This window comes from Rhinolophus hipposideros, assembly GCF_964194185.1.
Source record: "Rhinolophus hipposideros genome assembly, chromosome: 12".
Lineage (NCBI taxonomy): Eukaryota > Metazoa > Chordata > Mammalia > Chiroptera > Rhinolophidae > Rhinolophus > Rhinolophus hipposideros.
The window spans coordinates 29,858,766-29,879,901 of record NC_138058.1 but is presented as its reverse complement, the minus strand read 5'-3'; the positions used below and the strand labels follow the sequence as shown (position 1 = coordinate 29,879,901).

Here is a 21,136-nt window from a genome sequence, read left to right as displayed (position 1 = left end):
AAGGGGAAGTAGTAAAACATATATTTGTAAAATTAAAAACAATAATGTAGACTTACATGTGATGAGAAGCTTTATATAAATGTTTACCATGCTACAGGTTATGGGAAGAAAGCTATGATTAGAATAACATGGTATTATGCTCCTTACGTGTGTGTGTGTGTGTGTGTGTGTGTGTGTGTGTGTAGTATGCCTACATATACACTTAAATTTCATTAAGAATACTAAAGAAACTTAGACAATAGTTACCTTAGGGAAGGGAGTTGGGAATCTGATTGAGACAAAGATATTTTCACCAATTGATTTTTAAAACTGTCATATATACTACATTTTCACTTAACTTGGGTATAATCCAAGGCTTACTATTTCTTAGCATTGTGACCTTAGGCAAGTCACTGCATTCCTCTGAGACCCAGTTTCCTCCTCTGTAAAATGAAGATGGTAGAGTTTATCATGCAAGATTGTTATGCAGATTAACTGAAAAAAATTTTGGTGAAAGTGATTTCCAAGCTCCTAAGGGTCATACAATTGCTAGTGATTACTATGCTACATTTCTCTTGCCTATTATTTTCCTCTTGCCTATTATTTTTCTCCACCCTCCAACTCCCACCCCCAATCTTAGGGCTTCAGAGATTGATGCCTTTATTATTGAAAAGTAAATAATCTCCTTAGAGTTTCTGGTCAGACAGGCGCCCTGACTAAGAAGAGAGATTGAGGATTGAGAAATTCAGGTAAAGTCTGTTTTGGGAGTCTACCAGTGTTTTTCCACAACTTGATGAGCATTTTAATTATGGACTTGCTTTTCCCCTGTCCTAGCACAATTATGGAATTGGGATTCAAAAATCCTCCCTCTATTCTCACCTGTCTAGAAAAGATGGAAGAGTCTAACTCCATTTCATTTCACGTATTTGTTCAGCCAGTAGTTATTGAGTACTGACTGTGTGGCTGGGTGATCAGGACAATTCTCCTGTCCCCTGGAGTGTACAGTAGAGCAGACTCAGAAAATATTTATTAAGTAGTTAGTGTGCACAATACATAGCATATTTTTTAAATACAGGATAAACAGAACAATTATACCCAATGACTCCTATGGATGCAGTTACAATAATACCCATGAATGCCATTTTCTAGTTCTCCATTGCTCACACAAAAACAGAGTTCCTATCTGCTTAGAGTTTGTATATACCCACCTACCCATCCTGGACATAGTTTACAAAATTCAGCAATGGTCAGAGGTCTGGTAGGAGCCAGAAATGTGGGTCTTCCAAGTGTTTCATCAGACCTTCTAATCTGGGTCTGTAAATTTGATCCTTGACATCTCCAGGTATGAGCAGAGGGCTGTGAATGTTAAGAGGCAAAGCAGAGCAAGTAGAGACCCCATGGAGACAAGAAAGACATCAGCATTTTTGATGAGAACTTGGGAGGAGCAACCAACTTAGGATCTTCTTTCATAAAAAGACTATGATTCATACCCAGCAATGTTTTTCCCTCACCAACACTTCCCCACTCACCCTCCCCCATAAACTTTCCTATTCACAACAGACCTTCACTATTAGAGAGCTTGAAGTCAAATAATTTAGGTCTGAAAAAAGAAACCTCTTGTTAGAACATAGGCATCATTGACAATTAGCCAGGATTCCAAGGAGAAAAAAATGGGAGGCCCAGGCAAGGTAAACGCATTTGTGTTTATATAGTATGTGACGTGTTTTGAAGTTTTCCCCAAGGAGAAAGGCCCTCTGTCCTACTTCAAAAGCCATTTTCATGTTTTTGAAATTACTAGAAATTATGGGCTAAACCCCCTTCACACGTAATTTATTTCACCCAGTATCTCATATTTTGTGATAACATGCAAATACCATATGTTGCACTTTCTGTTTATGGATGGAGGAGGGAATGAGGGAGAACTGGCAGAATTATCACTAGGCACTGCAAAACCTTCCAGGGAAATCCACATTTACCCTGGTGACGTTTACTAGTTATGGCAGAGCTGATCAAGTGCAGATTTTCCTGCTGCTGAGGCAAAATTGCAAGCTGCTCATAATGCCATCAGATGCTGCTGGGTTTTCAGCCAATAAGAACTTTGGGAATGCTTCTCTGTCTCCCTGCTTTCTATTGTAGCAGAGTCCCCATGCCACTGTTGGCCCACATTCTACCATGTTTGAACTTGATTGACTAGCACATTCCTAAATAAATGTCTCTTCGTCATCTTATGGGTTCAAAGTACACCAACCAGAAATCCTAATGTATTCCCAAGGCCTTCATTTTTATGTTTCCTAACAGGTATTTATTTTTCTAAATGAAATGATCAATATTTAGGAGTATATATTATTCATAAGACTGAGAGAGAGAGGGAAAAAAAACACACATCTCGTATTCTGCTATTCTGTTTCATCTGAGACAAAATGGTTTATGCCAGGCCAAGTGAGTCAAAAACACAAAGCCATTATTCAACTCATAGCTACTGCAATCATTTCTCTACCAACAATGGTGAAAAGATGTGATTTTACAAGCAAACAGGAAGAAACACCTTGAACACACCCTGGGAGCGTGTTTAAGGAGTTGATTTATGTTTCATGCTGAGTGTTACACCTGCAGTTCAAGCAAAACCAACTTGGCTGCCCCAAAGAGTCTGGTTTATTAGGTATCAAGGAGTCGCAAGAAGCCATGTAATTAAAACCGTAATTAACTGGAAAAGGAAAGTGCCACCTGAGTTTTGAGAGGCTGTCAATTTTATTTCCATTACAGCCCTCCTGGTTCTCCTCTTGGGCCCCCCCTCCTTTTTTTCCTTTTGCTCGATAAGAAAAGAATATATACAGACACACTACATACGTATATGTATTTTAATGTATTAAAATATGTATGAAGGGCCACTTCTTATGGAAAAGGTCACAAAGTTATTACTTGTTTCATGTTTTCTAGAACCACTTCTCCATGGAAGGAACATTGTAGAAATGTACTACACAACACTGCAGCTGCCAGTCACATGTGGCTATTGAGCACTTAAATTCTGGTTAGTCTGAATTAAGATACACATCAGATTTTAAAGAAGTGCAAAACACGCATGTGAAATATCTCAGTGACACTTTCAATGTTGATGATTTGTCACATATTATTTTGGATATATTGGGTTATATAAAAACATGTTACTCTTTTATTTCACCTGTTTCTTTTTACTTTTTTGAGAGTGGCTACCAGAAAATCGAGAATTACATATGTGGCTCACATATTTCTATTGGGCAGTGCCGTTCGAGAGGCTGGGTATTTGGTTTCCCTCTGAATTGTGAAAGGATACATTGGAAATATCTTTTCTTGCTTGTCCTTTCTGCCATCCCGGGGGCTGTGAGGGCCGCTGGCTTAGAGAAATGGGAATACTTGGTGGCCCTCTGCAAGGGTACTTGACCAAGTTTTTAAGGCACATGTTTGTGATTGCTGGATTGTTCAACTCAATTTCTCAATAAAGGGCTCAATGGTAGATGTGTGAGCAGCACAAATGAACTTCAAGGGTCCTTCTCTGACTGCACTTTGGCCAACAGAGGCTCAAATGCACTATGAAATATGTTAGCACCCGAACAAGAAGTGCTAGAAACTTCAAATGAAGGTACTGAAAGAGAGTTCAAAACCAACACATGTGCCTTAATTTGTGAATTAAAGTGCTGATAAAACAATCTTTTGAAAAAGGTCAATCCATTTGCATTATATTCTGTAAATATCCATTTCACATTATTATGCCATCTTTCTGAACCACATCCTTTGAGGGTAATAAAGAGGATTTGTAATAAAGACACAATTATATAATAGTTTTGAAAGTGGCTAGAGATGGAACCTTTTTGGTGCTTTCTCTCAAAAACAGGCAAATTAAAAAAAAAAGTCTTAGCCTTCCGCTTTTCCTTGTTAATGTTTTCTGGGGTGTGGGCATTTAGCAGAGATACACAGTTTGGACACATTCAAAAAGGAGTGCAACATCTTGTTTCCTTGCTACCAATATAATAGTGACAAACCTATTGACGAAAATTGCCCAAGGAAGTTAAAAGACTGAAACCACCTTACTTTGGGCAGAGAGGGGAAAAAAAAAAATCGTCTCTTTTTAATCTAAATCTTCCCCCCACCTCTGCTGCAGTTGCACATTTTAAAAGTTGCGTTTGTTACAAGGTAAGCGTCTCTGGAATCTTCCAGTTCAGAACAGAAATATGTTGGTGGGTAATTTTGGGAAGTGAGCCTGAGGTACCCAGAGCAGATGACACACGGGGCTTAGGTCCTGATTCAGCTACAAGTCAGCGGGGCACCCCAGGACCATCTGCGTTCTATAAATTACAGTAACGCCGGCACATGCGGCTTGTAAATCACTGGCGAACAGGCTTCACCTTGTGACACACGACATGAACCCTGTTGTATATTCCAATAAACTCCCATAAACCATCTGATATAAACTCCGGATTATGTTTCTTTAGGGGTTGGAATACTTAGACTTTCTTTGCTGGTCTGATTTCCCTTCAACATGTGAATTGAATACACACCGTGTTACTTCTCTTTCCCATGCACTAGGCATTTTGCTATTTTTCAAGTCCAGAATTTTACTTAGTGGCTGACATGTACAATTTGGTGAACTTTAAAGGGCCAATCTTTTTTTTCTTTCGCCTTCTTTAATAAACTTGTTTCTTTCAACACGACTGTGAATGTCAAAGTCTTGTGGTTACTCCACGAGGAAAATACGATTTATAAACAGCAAATTAATGGCCAAATTGTCAGTAACCTACTTCACTGAATATAAATAAACGCGTATCATAAAGGGTCGTATCGTTAATATGGATTTGCTGTGTTTCTGTCAACCTACATGGCTGCCTTCTATAATCAGTGTGTGTGTGTGTGTGTGTGTTTGTAGGAGCATGAGGAGGAAGAAAAATTGCAGTGGAGATAGCATTCAACTCCATTTATGACTCCTCCATAACTGGTGCCCAGCAACTGTGTTTGGTTACCCAATTCATGGAGTTCCTCCTCTAGTTTTAGGTAAATCCTTTCTGAAGAGTCATTTCTTAAGGCTTGTGATAGCTGATTGGCTGGCCCGCAGGTCAGAGAAAGTGGCAGAGAAATATCCAAACATGAGTCCTTCACATAGTCCTTAGATGCTAAGCTTTGGGCCTATTAGAAAAGATGGTAAAACATTTTCCCTTCTTTCTCTTTTTCATTTTTTCTAAAGTACACCAACAAAAAAAATCTAAATTTTTATGTTTCATGATGAAAGTACTTTGTCTCTTAAGAAAATTTCTTTCAGTTCAGTGTCTTTAAGGCAACATACAATTAATCCCTGTGTGTCACTTTTTATACATGTACAGGTGTAAACAAAAAGGATAGATCATTATTACTTGGTGTGGAACGTAAACTGGACATATAATGATTTTTAAAAATTCAATAGCTTCTTAAGGAGCTGAAGGATGAGATAATTCAGAATTAATTTTATTGGTCTGATGTATCCTACTCAAATTTAGCCAAAGGTTGTGTTAAATTTCCATGTTCATTGTCTGAAAAATACATTAACTAGTCTTTTCTAGAGTAGCTCTCATGCCTACATAAAGAAAACACAGTGCTATTTTTATTTATGACTGATTCAACATTTATACAGTGTTCATATGCTCAATAGAAATTAGATAAATTTCTTCTAAGTTATGGGAGTTCATTAAGATATAAACATACTAACTGTACATAAAGTTTAAATGTTCAAGTTGTGCTGAGAAAATGCTCTTATAGCTGAACACAGTTGTCTTAGTGGAAAAGAGGTAAATTTAAATTTTGCTAAGATACTCAGCAGCACTACTGTGAATTCAAAAACATAACTTTCAGAAACTTCTAAATACATAGTACCATTCATCAATTAATGCAGTTTATCTTGTAATTTTAGGGATGTATTGATGCTGGCAAAAATATTTGCAAATAAGTTAGAAAATTTCATGGTATATTATGCATCTCAAAGGATTTCATTCAGTTTTTCTTTTTCAACTGCAATCAATAATTTCTTTAAAAACTCTTAAAATATTGAGATACAGTATAGGTAAAAGATTGTTGGAAATTCTCAAAAGAAGGATTTAAGAAAACAAATATGAACAAAGATGAACTTTGTAGCATTACGTTATTTTCTTTCATTCACATAATTTTTGAACAAGTTCTGCCTGTTTTCTATTACACCTAAATAGTTCTCATTTTTATTCAACATCAAGAGATATTAATGTGGGTGCATCAAATCAGAGTCTGGGTTCTTTGAACCTATCAAACCATTTTTTCCCCAAATATTTGGGGTTTGATAAAACCCAAAATGCATGCTAGAAGCACTTTTTCCATTAATTATTAAACCCATGTGCATTTTGAGGAAAATTTGATCCATATGGGTTCTGGTTCATTTGTGCTTTACTCATCAAAATACTTTTTCTTAAAGTTCATGTCCAAGAAATCTTTTGAGGCCCGTTAAGTTTTTTGAGCTTTGCCAAGAACAAACAGAGTTAAACACCGAAAGATTCAAGTTGGTTTGTAACCCAATACCTATGAAGCATTAATGGGTTCTAAACTTGGATTAAACACATGTTCTCATCCTTAATGGTTGGAGGTACCTCCAGAGGGATGCTTGAGGCCTGATACAGAAAGCAAAAGTCAGACATATGTCAACAACGGCACCAGAAAATCCCAAGTGCATCACAAGTCATAAAAATATTACTTTGATTATATATGTTTTGAGTGCATACTCAAATATGCAGAGATGTTCCATAGAATTTGAATAGGAAAAAGGCATTCCAAGTAGGTAATAAAATATTTATTGTTATCTAAAATGTGAAATCCTAGTGTTTGGATAATGATTCTTAAATATTGGGCCTTGGTTATAAACAAATAATTATAGGAAACATGCAATTGACTTTTGATAGGAAAAAATAGGAATGTGGGCAACGATTTTTTTTTTTTACCTCTTTCCTTTCAAATGTCTAATTAAGTAGTGAGGGTTTTTTTTTTTTGCTTGTTTGTTTGTTTTGTTTTGTTTTGCTTTTTGTTTTGTTGTTATTGTGTGTGTTTTTGTTTTGTTTTGTTTTGTTTTTTTGAGTCTTGTTGTTTGACTTTTTCTCAGCTGGAATCAACGGGCCAAGTCAAAATAAAGCCGTAAGTATACATAGATTGGCACCAGTCTTTGATTAGACTGGATTGTTAGTCTCAAAAATTCCAGACGGGAGTATAGTCAAAAGATGATTATAAATAAAATAATGTACTATTTTTACAAGTCAGGGAAAATAAAATCTAAGGTTGCCATAATCGGGGTTATATTAAAAAAGAATCCTCATCTTTTAGAGATTTCTGCTGAAATACGTGTAGACATGACATGATCTCTGGGATTTACTGCAAAATTCAGTGGGAGTTAAGGATATGAGTGGAAGTACAGATAAAGCAAGACGATTGTCAATGCTGGGAGCTGGGCATGTTGGTGTGTATTATGTCATTTGTGATTCCTTTAGTTGATGCACTGACATCTCCTATGCCTACCACACATGCTTTGGGTCCGCCATAGTCGTTGTGGAAGCGACCCCTGGAGCAGAACCTGCCTCAGCTGTCCCATATATCTCTCCTGCCACATGCAACATCTGCAGGAACCTCTGATGTCACCTCTGATGCATGAACAAATTTGAAACTGTGAGGAAGTTACCACTCCATGGGAAAATCCTTTACTAATGGGGGATAGAAGCTGCTGGCCCATTCTGAGATGCATCTTACATGGTGACCCAGAGGGTTCCTAGTGGAACCCCCAGTGTCACCAGTTGGTCACGTTCCTTTCGATGCGTCTTTGCTCCTTACCTGTGACACTCTTTGGCCTTCCTCTCCTCTTCCTTAGAAGTATTTCCTAGAAGAAAATTCCTGCATCATTTCCTTTGATAATTTAAAAACACACACAATACATAATAATACAGATATTTTCTAAATAGCATAAGCCCTTGTCTCAAGCTAACAAGGCTATTTATGGTCAGACTTTTTCATAATAGAAAGTTTTTTCTTAAGTTTTTACTCTCTCTGTAGATAATGGAATCTAGATTTTATTTAAAAATACACCAATAAACTCTTCTTTAACAGTTGGAATTTTATGTTGTTACTGTTTTATGAATGAGCGCCTTATTTTGATTAATCACTCATAATTCTCTGTTGACAAAAATAGGCCTCATAGAAGGAGTTAGAAAAAGTGTTCCTGCCTCTTCCAGTTTTTGGAAGAGTTTGTAAAGAATTGGTTCAGTTCTTTCTTAGGCAGATCAGTCTAATGGAAGTGGAGGGAAGTCTGAACGATATGGTTATAGGACACTTATTACTTTCTTATTACTAATGTCAGGCTTGTAAATATTTGTACATGCATCCTATTTTTTCTACCATATTTTAAGGGCATTTATCTATTAAACACATATTTTTGAGCATCTGCTATGTACTAAACATTGTGGAAGGGGCTGCAGGTAGAACAGTGAACAATATGATACCTGCCTTGTTGGAGTCTATAGTCCAAAGATGAGGAAAGACAAGAAGCAAGTGAACAACAAACAAACAAATACTGATTGTTGGCAGGGATGATACCTTAGACATCTCAGTAACACCATCTCCTTAATATCTGGTATAAGGTCTTAAATTTATTCAGCATACAATAAAGGTGGAATAATTTATTTTGGTATGATTACTGTTCTTAACATGGTTGGGAAGATTAGGTTATCCACACAGAGTAATGGGAGAATTATACAAGACAAAAAATAATTTTATAGCTCTCCTATTCCAGTAGGGGAAAGGAATATGTGGAGTTTGAAAACCTAGTTCTCAAAGCCTGATGTATAAAGGCAGAACCACCTAGAAAAATCATCAGAGTCTGCATACAACCCACAGTATCCTCTGAAAAAACCAGCAGAGAGGGAATAAGGGAACTCTTATCTTCCTGAATGATGTCATTTATGCTGAAACTTAATTATAAGCGAACATCCATCTTTCCTGTCAAACAATGTGGTGTACATAGGCCAAATCATTTTTAATGTAAATATAAATGGTTCTTGTGTGTAGCCGCTGGGAAGATGGTTAATGCGGGGAGGGAAGAGGAGGATGGAAAGCTAATTCTACTTTGTAAAGGGAAAATTGCCTCAGTGCCTTGAGATTTTGTACCTATTAGGAAAAACAAAACAAAATATAAACGTTGGTGATAGGAAATTGGCTTGCTAGTGTCCAAAATGCAAAGATTTTGCCTTGAAAAATTTTACTTTATTTCTGCTTTCCAGTCAGATATTTAACTTAGAAATATGTGCTTTTCTTATCAGCATGATGCTTTTTAAAAAATATATATATGGTTGAGTTTCCTGGCACATTTTTCTTCCCACAAGCAGTTCTCTAGAGTTTTATAGATAAAGAAGTTTAAGTAAACGACCAATTTGGTAAAAAACAAAAATTATTCATCGAAACCAGTATATTATGTTGTGAAACCAGAAAATAGAGAAACCGTAAGCTCCTCTGCGTGGTACATAAACTCACGTATTTGGGACTGTTGCACAATTAAAATCGTCCCGTTTCAATACTCGTAATGTACAAGATAACTGTGAATCTTGGTGGGAAAAATAGACAATCAGAGTCACATAGTATATTGGGCTTAGGTCTGGCAGGGAGCTGATTCCTGGGAATCAAGTAAGGCAAGTAAGTAAGGGTGTGCATATTGACCATTTTGGTGCAACTGCGAGGCAAAGTATCTGTAGTCTTTTGTATATGCATGTATATGGTACGGTTTTTACACATATTAGGCAAAAATATATTAGACAATTTTGGAACAGAGTTCTAAAGTCAACATTTATTAACATTTATTTTTATTCCTGCTAATGTGCTTGGTACTGTATTAGGTAATATGAAGGCTATAAAAAGGTATAGGGCATCGTTCCTACATTCAGGAAACTACAAGCAAACCCTGGTATGTACCCTAAAAAAATCACTAATGTTGTAAGGTGGTGTTCACCTCAAAGCGGGGAGAGTAGAAAGAGAGAGAAAGAGAGAATTCACTTCTGTCTATGATGCCTAAAGGACTTTCTAGAGAATAGGTGTTTAGGAGGTTGGAGATTAGAGTTGAATCATTCCTCCTTAAACCAGGGCAGCACAGGTTCTGCCTCAAGCCCCAGGCTTTAGAGGACCACACTCTGACTTTCTTCTGTCGTGCCCTCCCCATGGGGCAAGGTTCTATGGGGCCAAGTGCATGTGCCACATAGATCCCACGTCCTCTCTTCTAACCATAATCTGGGTATGTTGGACTCTGAAATTGCTTACTTCAATGACTTGGGACTGGTTTTCATGGCTGTGTGGGTGGTGGATACCTCATTGCTGCAGTGCACACTAGGCCACCTCCCTGTCCTTCATCTGCAGTGCCAGCACCCATGAGCCCCTAAGGTTACCTTAGGCTAAGCACACCCAAGATGATTTCTGATGGGTTCTGTGAGGCCACTTGGAGGAAGCTGTGTGTCATGACCAGACAGGTCACACAAAGGGCATTGTGTTGCCCGGGACATACTTAGGCTTCCTTTTTTATGTCAACCTACTTCTAAGTTCTGATGGAAAATCGGAATCAGAACTCAACCTTTGGACCCTCGACCTTAGCCCAGTATCTTTTTCCCGTTTCACATTTTCTTTACTGTATATTTTCATTTTCTCCCCAAAATTCTATTTTTAGTTTTTTTCATAGAATAGGTACTAAAGCAGGAAAAAGAACTGGAATAATTGTCTTTCCACCAAGTCTGGCCATTTCTTTCAAACCCTTTACACCACTTCTTCCCTCTTTTAGTTTGGAGAGAATCAGAGAGGGGAGAAGAGAGAGGGAAAGAGAATGGGAGAAAGAGGAGCAAAGAGAAAAGTTTCCTCTGAAATTGGTTGGATCTGCCAAAGAGTAGAGTAGAACTGCTTGATGGAGCAGGAAAGAGAGAAAGATCCATTTATCTATCTGTCCGTCCGTCCGTCCATCCATCCATCCATCCATCCATCCATCCATCCATCCATCCATCCATCCATCTATCTATCTATCATCTACATCTCTATCTATCATCTATTATCTATCATCTATCTATTTACTATCTATGTCTATCTATCGATCTGTCTATCTACCTACCTATTATCTATCTGGCTCTTCATTCTTGCTTTCTTTAGCCTCCAGAGAGCTTACCTAGAATTAAGGTAATCTCCTTCTTAATCCAGTGCCTGGTGCAGAAACCAGTGGCAGTAGTTTATACTTCATGCTGGGTACACGTTGTCTAACTTGGTTTTAGGGTTTGGGAAAAAAACACAACTTCAATGACTTTCTGGATCTGGCTTTCTGAAGAAAAAGCTCCAATTGTTTCCACAGTGGCCCTATTGCTGACACTAGTGCCCACACTCCTGCCAGCCACTAATGAGCTGGTGAGGAGGTGAGGAGGTGGTGCAGGTCGGCTTCCTTTGTGTTCTGTTTGTTAGGTTTTTGTAATTAGGGCTTGTGTGTCAGAAGCTACTGTTTTGGTTTTTATGACCCTATTTTTGTATATGTTGGGTCTCTAGTTGAAAATGTCTTTCTTCTTATGAATACACAAACCCAAAGTTAATATTCTCTTCACAGGTTGGGCTTTCTCTAGCCCAATCAAGTTGCCCTTATGACAGGAGACATAATTTGGACCCAATTATCCAGGTACAATTCAAGAATGTATTATTCAAAATCTCTTAGACCAGAGAGCACATAATATTAGTTCTAAAAGTAGGAAGTTAAAGCCTTTTCAAGGTATCCTTTCTACGGGGAGTGTCAAGAGCAAATGAATTGCATCAGGTAGCCCACAAAAGTTGACCGCCTTTAAGAAGCTACTCAGGCTTGAGATGAATTGAAAAAGATGCGTGGGATGTGGCCACTGCCCACAAAGGGGGCTGGGGGAGATGCAGGAAGAGCTGCCATAGATAAACAACCAAAAACGAAAGTGTGTCTTTCTCCAGGTGGAAAACTGAAATGTTAGAGGAGTTCTGGGAGATTTTGAAGGGAAATGTGTGATCTGCATCTTTATTCAAATAAAACGTTTTCCTAGCTGGTGTTATTCTGAACAGAGTTCTGAGAACCATTAATATGTGTGCTGTGGAAAAAAAATATTAGTGGCTGAATGAATGGAAAGGTAAGCATGCTATTGTATTTCACAGAATCTAAAAAACAAAAAACAAACAAAAAAACACACCAAAAAAAACCCTTGGATCGTAAGATGCACCATTATTCTATGTACTAGTAAGGAAGAAAAAGCACTGCTAATTAAATTGTCACGCCATTGATTTGGAAGATGTAGCCCAGTTCCACTGATATTAAATTGTAGAAAACAAATGTGAGTCTCAGACTTGATGACATTCAATGTATCTTCTAAGAATGTACAACACATTTTAATCGCTCTGAGAAATCCCACAGAAAAGAAATACGTTTCATGTAGCTTTCCCCCAATTTTGGAACATGAAATGCTTTTTTATTGGGCAAATATCTTTGTGAACTCATGCACGAAAACATATGTGATAAATTATTGAAACTCAACTTGTTGCGTCTTTGGCACAACAGCCCCTCCCATTTGTGTTCCAAGTTTTTTTGATATGACCCTCCTAATCTTGGGAAACTTTTTTGCTTTATGGTATATCGAGAATTTCTGATCTCATTTCCTATATTTCTTGTCCCATTCCTGGAATCAGCCATTTTAAATATAGTGCAGTCCATATGATTTTTAAAAATGTTCTAATTCTTTCTTGAGTTCTATTACCTCATTTCTTGATGTTTGCCTGGTCTCTGAGAGAAAGGGAAAGAACCTTCTGCTCAAGGAAGATGTTCTGGGGGGAAACTCTAGGCAAAACTCACTATTTAGATATTACCTTAGTCTGTTTGGGCTTTTACAACAAAAACATCATAGACTGGGTGGCTTATACAGCAAACATTTATTTTTCACAGTTCTGGACACTGAGAAAACCAAGATCAAAGTACGTGCAGATTCAGTGTCTGGTGAGAACCAGCCTCCTGGTTCCTAGATAGCTGTCTTCTCACTGTGTTCTCACATGGTAGAAGGGGACTGAGAGAAGTCTCTGTTATAAGAGAACTAATCACTTCTCCAAATCCCTACCACTGAATGCCATCAATATGGGGATTACGCTTCAATATATGAATTTGGGGGTGGGGAACACAAACATTCAGCCCATAACAGATATGAAAACTTTTGTCTCAAACAAAACATTGCATGGAACCTCTGGTCTTGGTGTGTTTGGCTGTCCCACGTGAGTCTTATATGCTCCTTAGGTATAGAGGAAGGCTGACTTAATGGCCTTACCAGTGCCTCTATTTTTCTGGATCCTAATCTGAGCAGAAGTTAGAGATGCCTCCTTGAATGTGGAAGAAATTCCATCACCAGCATACCACATTAGCCTCAGAGAAGAGTAGAGAGAGAGGCCCAAAGAATAACAGCCAAATATGGGATTATAAGGGGAGTGTGCCACAGGCACTCATGAGATATAAGCACCCTTTCCAGGCACACTGGAGGATTCTCCACCCCAGTCCTACCCTCCACACTTACTCCCTACTCGGTGATGGAATACACCCAATATTGCTATTGGTCTTGACTCACATCAGCGTTTTTCCTCTTTGGAGTTGGAGGGGGGAGAAAAGTGACAAGTTGAGAGGGAGAGGATGGAAGGAAGTTTAAGTTGACTTTTGCCTATTATCAAAAGGAAGTCGGCCTAACTGGGAAATAATTTAGCAGTGGGAATAAGTCATGTCCTCCTCTGTTTCAGAAGTCTGTGCTTCCTTCTCTATATGAATCCTCTGCCCCCTCACCTCACACCTCAGGCTCTCCAGTGACCTTCCACCTTTGGACGTTCCTAGTGCTCTGAGTTCTAAGCCTCATGGGGTGGGTACCTTTCTAATTCCAGGCACCTATTTGTCATTTGTCTTCTTTTACTTACACATATTCGTGTTTCTGTCAAAAAAATACAAATTTACCCCTTCTCATGATACTTCCAACAAAAATATTAGCTGCTTAATGCAAGGGCTGACTGCTTCTTCCTTTTTAACTGCCCTCAGGACCTAGTATGGAACGTTCCTCATATTGTTAGCTAATAAGTGATGTTGATTGATGGGATTTACAGGTAAATATGCATCAATTTCCAAATAATAAGGTGAAAAACTTTGCTTCCATTAAATTTCACCTACAGAACTCAACAACAATAATGATTCTGAAAGGAAAGAATTATTTGAAGGGAGAAACAAGGTACAGGTTTGAGCTAAAAAAAACCACCAAAAAACGAAAAACGTAGTATATGGACATAAAAGAACATGTGAAGCCAGAAACATTGATGGCCACATCTAAGATTAAAGTTCTAGGTTGTATGTATTCCTGAGAGCCCAAATCAGCAAACTATAGGCCATGGCCATTTGGCCAGTCCCCAGGGTTTTTAAAAAAATATTTTTATTAAAAATATGGCTAACATACAATATTATATTAGTTTCAGGTGTACACTATAGTTATTCAACATTTATATACTTGAAGAAGTGATCACCATGATAAGTCCAGCAACCATCTGACACTGTACCATGTTATCACAATATTATTGACTATGTTCCCTATGCTGTACATTACATCTGCGTGACTTATTTGTTTTACACCTGAAAATTTGAACCTCTTGTTCCTCTTAATGCCCTTTTTAAATTTTTGAATTACAGCTGACATTCAATATATTTTACATTTCAGGTGTACAGCACAGTGATTAGACATTTATATAATGTAAAAGTGATCCCCCTCATTGGTCTAGTGTCCACCTGGCACTATACATAGTTATTGCCATGTTATTGACTACATTCCTTGTGCTTTACTTTACATCCCCATGACTATTTTTTAACTACCAGTTTGTACTTCTTAATGCCTTCACCTTTTTCACTATGCCTTCAAATGTCTCCCATCTATCACCCTGATAAATCTAGTACCCATACAACCCCATACAATTATTACAATATTATTGACTATATTCCTTATGCTATACCCTACATCCCATGACTACTTTGTAATAACCAATTTGTACTTTTTTAATCCCTTCTCCCTTTTTACCCACCCTACCCAAACCCCTTCCTATTTGGCAACCATCAAAATGTTCTGTGTCTATAAGTTTGTTTCTGATTTGTTTGTTTGTTCATTTGGTTCTTTAGATTCCACATAGAAGTGAAATGACTTTGCATCTGTCTTTCTCTGTCTGACACTCCACTCAATACAATACCCTCTAGGTCCAACCATGACACTACAGATTGAAAGAACTGAATCCCTTCCCTGACTGAGCAATATTCCATTGTATATACGTACCACCTCCTCTTTATCCATTCATCCATTCAGGGACACCCAGGTTGCCTCCATATCTTGGCCATTGTAAACAACGCTGCAATGAACATATGGATGCCCACATCCTCTCAAAGTAGCATTTTGGGTTTCTTTGGATGAATACCCAGAAGTGGGATTACTGGGTCCTTCTTTGTCTCTTGTTATAGCTTTTGTTTTAAAGTTTATTTTGTCTGGTATAAGTATTGCTACTTCAGCTGTTTTTTGTTTTTGTTTTTTTGTTTGTTTCTATTTTCATGAAATATCTTTTTTCATCCCTTTACTTTCAGTATGTGTGTGTCTTCTGATCTGAAGTGAATCTCTTGTAGGCAGCATATGTAAGGGTCTTGTTTTCTTTTTTTTTTTTTTTTGAGGAGTCTGTGCCTTTATTGCCTGGCAGGCTACTTGAGAGGAATGAAGCGGGAGGAGTGGGTGGCCCCGATACCAGGCCGGCCATGCTTCACGGGCTTGTAGGTTATGGAGAACTCGCCCAGGTAGTGGCTGATCATCTTAGGCTTGATCTCCACGTGGTTGAAGGTCTTGCCGTTGTAGACGCCCACCATCCTCCCCACCATCTCGGGCAGGATGATCATGTCCCTCAGGTGCGTCTTCACCACCTCCGGCTTCTCCATGGGCGGGGCCTCCTTCTTGGCCTTGCGCAGGCGCTTCAGCAGGGAGTGCTGCTTCCTCCTCAGGCCCCTGTTCAGCCGCTGCCGCTGCCGCGCACTGTACAGCTGCATGAGCTGCTCATAGGACATGTCCAGCAGCTGGTCGAGGTCCACGCCGCGGTAGGTGAACTTGCGAAAGGTCCGCTTCTTCTTCTGCTCCACTTCCGCCATCTTGCGAGTTCTTCAGAAAGCGGGTCTTGTTTTCTTATCCATTCAGCCCTCCTATGTGTTTTGATTGGAGTGTTTAATCCATTTGCACTTAAAGTAATTGTTGATAACTATGTGGTTATTGCCATTTTATTATTCATATTTTTTATCTCTTTTTAAAAATTCATCCTAAGGAAGTCCCTTTATGATTCTTCGTAATTCTGGTTTGCTGTTGATGAACTCCTTTAGTTTTTTCTTGTCTGGGAAGCTCTTTATCTGTCCTTCGATTCTAAATGATAGCTTTGTTGGGTAGAGTAATCTTGGTTATAGGTCCTTGCTTTTCATCACTTTGAATATTTTGTGCCAATCCCTTCTGGCCTGCAAAGTTTCTGTTGAGAAATCAGCTGACAGCCTTAAGGGAGTTCCCTTGTAGATAACTGTCTGCTTATTTCTTGCTGCTTTTAAGATTCATACTTTGTCTTTAAACTTTAGCATTTTAATTATGATGTGCCCTGGTGTAGGCCTCTTTGGGTTCATCTTGTTTGGGACTCTCTGTGCTTCCAGAGCTTGTATATTTATTCCCTTCACCAGGTTAGGAAAGTTTTCTGTCATTATTTCCTCAAATAGGTTTTCAATTCCTTGCACTCTCTCTTTTGCTTCTGGTACCTCTATGATGCAAATGTTGTTACACTTGATGTTGTCCCAGAGTCCCCTTATACTATTCTCATTTTTTTTATTCTTTCTTTTTGCTTTTTTTTTAATGTTAATATTTTAGCATGTTAAAAATCAATGAATATTTAATGTTGATTGAATGTATACCTGACATTTATATTTTTTTCTGATTGGATGTTTTCTGTTATCTTCTAAATCACTGATTCTGTTTTCTACTTCATCTAATCTACTGTTGATTCCTTCTAAAGTATTCTTCATTTCAGTTATTGTATTCTTTTTTTCTGACTGGTTCCTTTTTCTGTTTTCTGTTTCCATTTTTATGTTTCCTATCTCTTTGTTGAAGCTCTCCCTGAAATTACTGAGCATCCTTATAACCAGTGTTTTGAACTCTGCATTGGGTAGATTGCTTGTCTCCATTTTGTTTAGTTTTTTTTTTTTTTTCCTGGAGCTTTGTTCTGTTCTTTTATTTGGGACATGTTTCTTTGTCTCCTCATTTTGACTGCCTCCTTGTGTTTGAGTCTATGTATTAGGTAGGGCTGCTATGTCTTCCATTCTTAGGTGAGTGGCCTTATTTAGTAATTGTGCCCTGAGGCTGAGTGGCACAGCCTTCCTGATCACTTGAGCTGGATACTCCAGATGTGTCCTTTGTGTGGGTTGTGTGTGCCATCCTGTTGCAGTTGAGCCTTGGTTACTGTTTGCACATCAATAGCAGGGATTGACTCTTGAGTTGATTGGTTGTGTGGACTGGCTGTGACTATAATGGAGCAGCAGTTGAGGAGGGGCCGACCCTATGGAACAGGATTTGCTTTGGCATGGCTCTGGTGCCCGCCCAGTGTGCCCTTTGAGTATGTCATCCCTAGAAGTGGTCAGGTGATGCACTGGCTGGATCCAAACTGGTCAGTAGGCATGTCAGCCCGGGGTCTCCTGGGAGGGGCCCCACTGTAGACAAAGTTCAGCTGTAGCCTCTGTCCTGCCCATGGCCTCCTGCATGAGCCACAAAAGCAATCCACAGATGGCTGCCACTCACACTTGGCTTGGAGGTCCCTTGAGAGGCTATAGCCAGATATTAGTAGTGCTGGGCTTAGGGCTGTTCAGCCAGAGGTATGGGACATGCTGAAGCCAGATATTGCTTGTTTGGCTTTTGTGCACCTTTGAGAAATTTTATGAAAGTTGCAACATGAGCCAAGACAAGCTGTTTGTATGGAAGAGTCACTGGAAATGGCTTGGGTGGGTCCAAAAGTTGGTGGGGAAGGAATCAGGGCAAATGAACAGTGTTAGCTAGGTTGATGGAGACTCAAATATGTCCTTAGTTGTAGGGCTTCAATTCAGCTAGATTTCAGGTTATCCTCAATAATAGTTGTTCTGTAGTTTAGTTGTAATTTTGCTATGGTGGTGAGAGGAGATAAGCACCGTGTTTACCTACTCCAGCATCTTGACTGGCTCTCAGCCTGTCTCCAGCTTTTATACACAAAATTTTATTGAAACAGAGACATTCTCATTTGTTTGCATATTGCTTATGACTGCTTTCATGATACAATGGCAAAATTGAATCATTGCAACAGAGACCTCATGGCCTTCACAGCCAAACTAACCATTTGGCTCTTTATGGAAAAAGTTTGCTGATCTCTGCCCTAGAGCAAGGACACTTGCCTAGAACTAATGCTGGAGGAAGTTTTCACTGTCTGGAATTACTTCTTTTCTGTCCCTGATGCCTACTTTCAATGCCAAGAAGAGAGTATACTGATACTTCATGGGCTCTCCCTTCTCTCCTGGAAAATCAAATATTGTGTAAAAGAAAAAAAGAAGGAAGGGGAAGAAGTTCATAGTACAACCTTCCCATCCCTTTAGAACTCAGACTATTGGCCCTGGTTCCCTGGCAAGTGGAATATGAAGGTGATGCTAGAATAATATATTAAATATTTCTTCCTTTTCTCTAGAAATAGCTTTTTAGCTTTATCGAAGCTCATACCCATTGTACATATATCTCATTAAAGGTTATATTGCTTTAAAATGAGCTTCTGGTTGAGATAATAGTATTGGATCAAGATTTAGTTTATATTGAAATGGTGTGATTGGAATATCATAGTCTGAGGAAGCAAGGAAAAGGCCAAATGTGCTTACATTAGATGTAATTTAGTAAAAATGGAAAGTTCAGGTGTTTCTGGCATATAGAGAACATTTATAGCATTTTGACTTTTCACATTCATCTTTTAAAGTTCCAAGTTACAACATTTTCTTTTCTTGGCCCTTTAAAAATAATGGATAACTTTGCTCTGTACCATAGCTTGAAATATTTTGGTATATGCTAATTCAGAAGATAAAATTTCTTTTGGAAATGCTCACTTTCGTCTACATGTTAGAAATGGAAAGTCTGTTAGCTGGAATTCTAAAATTACAAGTATCATTGGGTTCGTATCATTAAATTGTTTTGAGAACCTAATTCAGAAGTCTGGAAGTAGTAACCATGCATTCAGAATATCAGCCTCAGTATGCATTATGATTTAATGAGTCTCTCCATCTGCCCCATACTTTTTTTTAATCAGCGTTAAACATGTGATCTAATAAGCATTAAAAGTAATGACATTTGAATAGCCATGCTCACCCTTCATCGTGGGAGGATTACATTTTTGGGGACTGTTAAAAAGATCTATTTCAGTATCAATTGTCCACCAAAATTTGGCTCTATCTATTTCTAGTCAGTTGATAGGATATTTTCTTGCTTCCTTTATGTTAGAAATGGCTTTTGCTTTGACGGCTGAAATGTAAGAGGAAGTTTTGACTGTCACTTCTGGTTGTGAGTTTTAAGAACTTGCACATGAACCTCTCCTATCACCTCCTTTTTTTCCTTGCCTTAGCAATCAGCAACATTTCATAAAGTGTGGGCTGTGCGAATCTGGGTTCCAGAGTGGGGTGTTGTAGAAGTGAACCCTCAGTCAACCTGCACCAGATATGTAGTCAGAGCAAGAAAGACACCTTTGTGTTTTAACTCACTGGGATATGTGGTTTCTTTTGTTACTGCAGCATAACCTGGCCCTTCCTGATTGATTCAGTATGTCTGGGATGGCTTTAAAAAATGATATGAATTCTCCACAGTGAGAGTCAGTTCTATGGAGAAACAACCAATTATTTTCCAAAGAGACTTATATGACTGTCTGGCATGGCATTTTAGTCAATGATTTTATATTAGTGTGCCTCTGGAATGCAATACACACTTCATACTATCTGCCTACTTTTGTTGTTGTTCTTGTTCCCTATTTATGTTATTCCCAAGGAAGAAAACATTTGAAGGAATGCTTTAGACATTGAATGTGTAAAAGGCAGTCCAGCTCTCAATCAGCATCCCTTGGAGAAAGCAACCCTAAGGTAGAATTGAATCGTATTAAGTCTGGGGGAAATGTAACTGGAGAGTAACAAGCTATAAGCAAATTGGATTGCCTTCAACATAACATAACATAACGTAACGTAATGTAACGTAATGTAACATAGCATAAATATGGGTTAGTGCTCCACTTCTAGTTTTTATTGCAAGAGGTACAGCTATGAGTAAAGAAGTAGCAGAGACTAAGGTTTAGTCAGAAAAACACACTATTTTGTGTATGCCAGACCTCTTAATCCATTTCAGCACTCATTTTTAATACCAGGGATTATAACTGTTAACAATTTATCACCTTTTTAAACTTGGAGTGACTAAGACTCTTCCCATATTCTTGCAAATCATGTCCTTGAACAGTTTTAATTGTAGTAGGCTTAGAGATATCTTTCTTTTCTCTTCTTCTGTTTAGTGGGCAAGGATCTCTTCCAAAGGTCTTCTGTTAGGCTTAGACACTTTAAGACCTTTGAGAAAGCAGCTGCCCTAGGAAACAAGCCACTTAAAGTGGTCAGTGTAGGTTTATGCCTTCATAGAACAAAACAATGTTCTTTGCCCATTGTTCCAGCTATAGCCACATGCCCATATTAACAGCAATAATAAAATATTGCTCCATTATCCCCAAAGCTTCGGTCTCTGATGAGATAAAAGCTTTTTTCCCAGAGGGGTTGGTCAGTGTATGGAGGTGGGAGATTGGAAAGGAAGGAATACATTAACCTCATGGTTCTGATAGAAATGGCCTCTTCTGTTATGAAGAAAATACACATGTTAAACATGTGTGACTAGCAAAAGCATAAGAGATCGGTTACCTTCTCACTCTGCTTATCTCAGTTTAGAGGACTAGTAAGTGGTTAGAAAGCTGCAGACTGCTCAATGAGAAATGGGTCTTGAAAGATGTACAATGAGTTAGATTTAAAAAAAGAGTGGAAGCAAGT

At 38.4% G+C, this 21,136-nt stretch overlaps 1 protein-coding gene across 1 annotated transcript; it reads right to left on the bottom strand.

Moving 5' to 3' along the window:
* Positions 1–15,724: 15,724 nt before the first annotated feature.
* Positions 15,725–16,200, bottom strand: LOC308505932 (small ribosomal subunit protein uS19-like). Its single transcript, XM_081068758.1, has one exon. The coding sequence runs from the start codon at positions 16,184–16,186 to the stop codon at positions 15,749–15,751; it is 438 nt and encodes a 145-aa protein (XP_080924884.1). The 5' UTR covers positions 16,187–16,200; the 3' UTR covers positions 15,725–15,748.
* Positions 16,201–21,136: the final 4,936 nt, after the last annotated feature.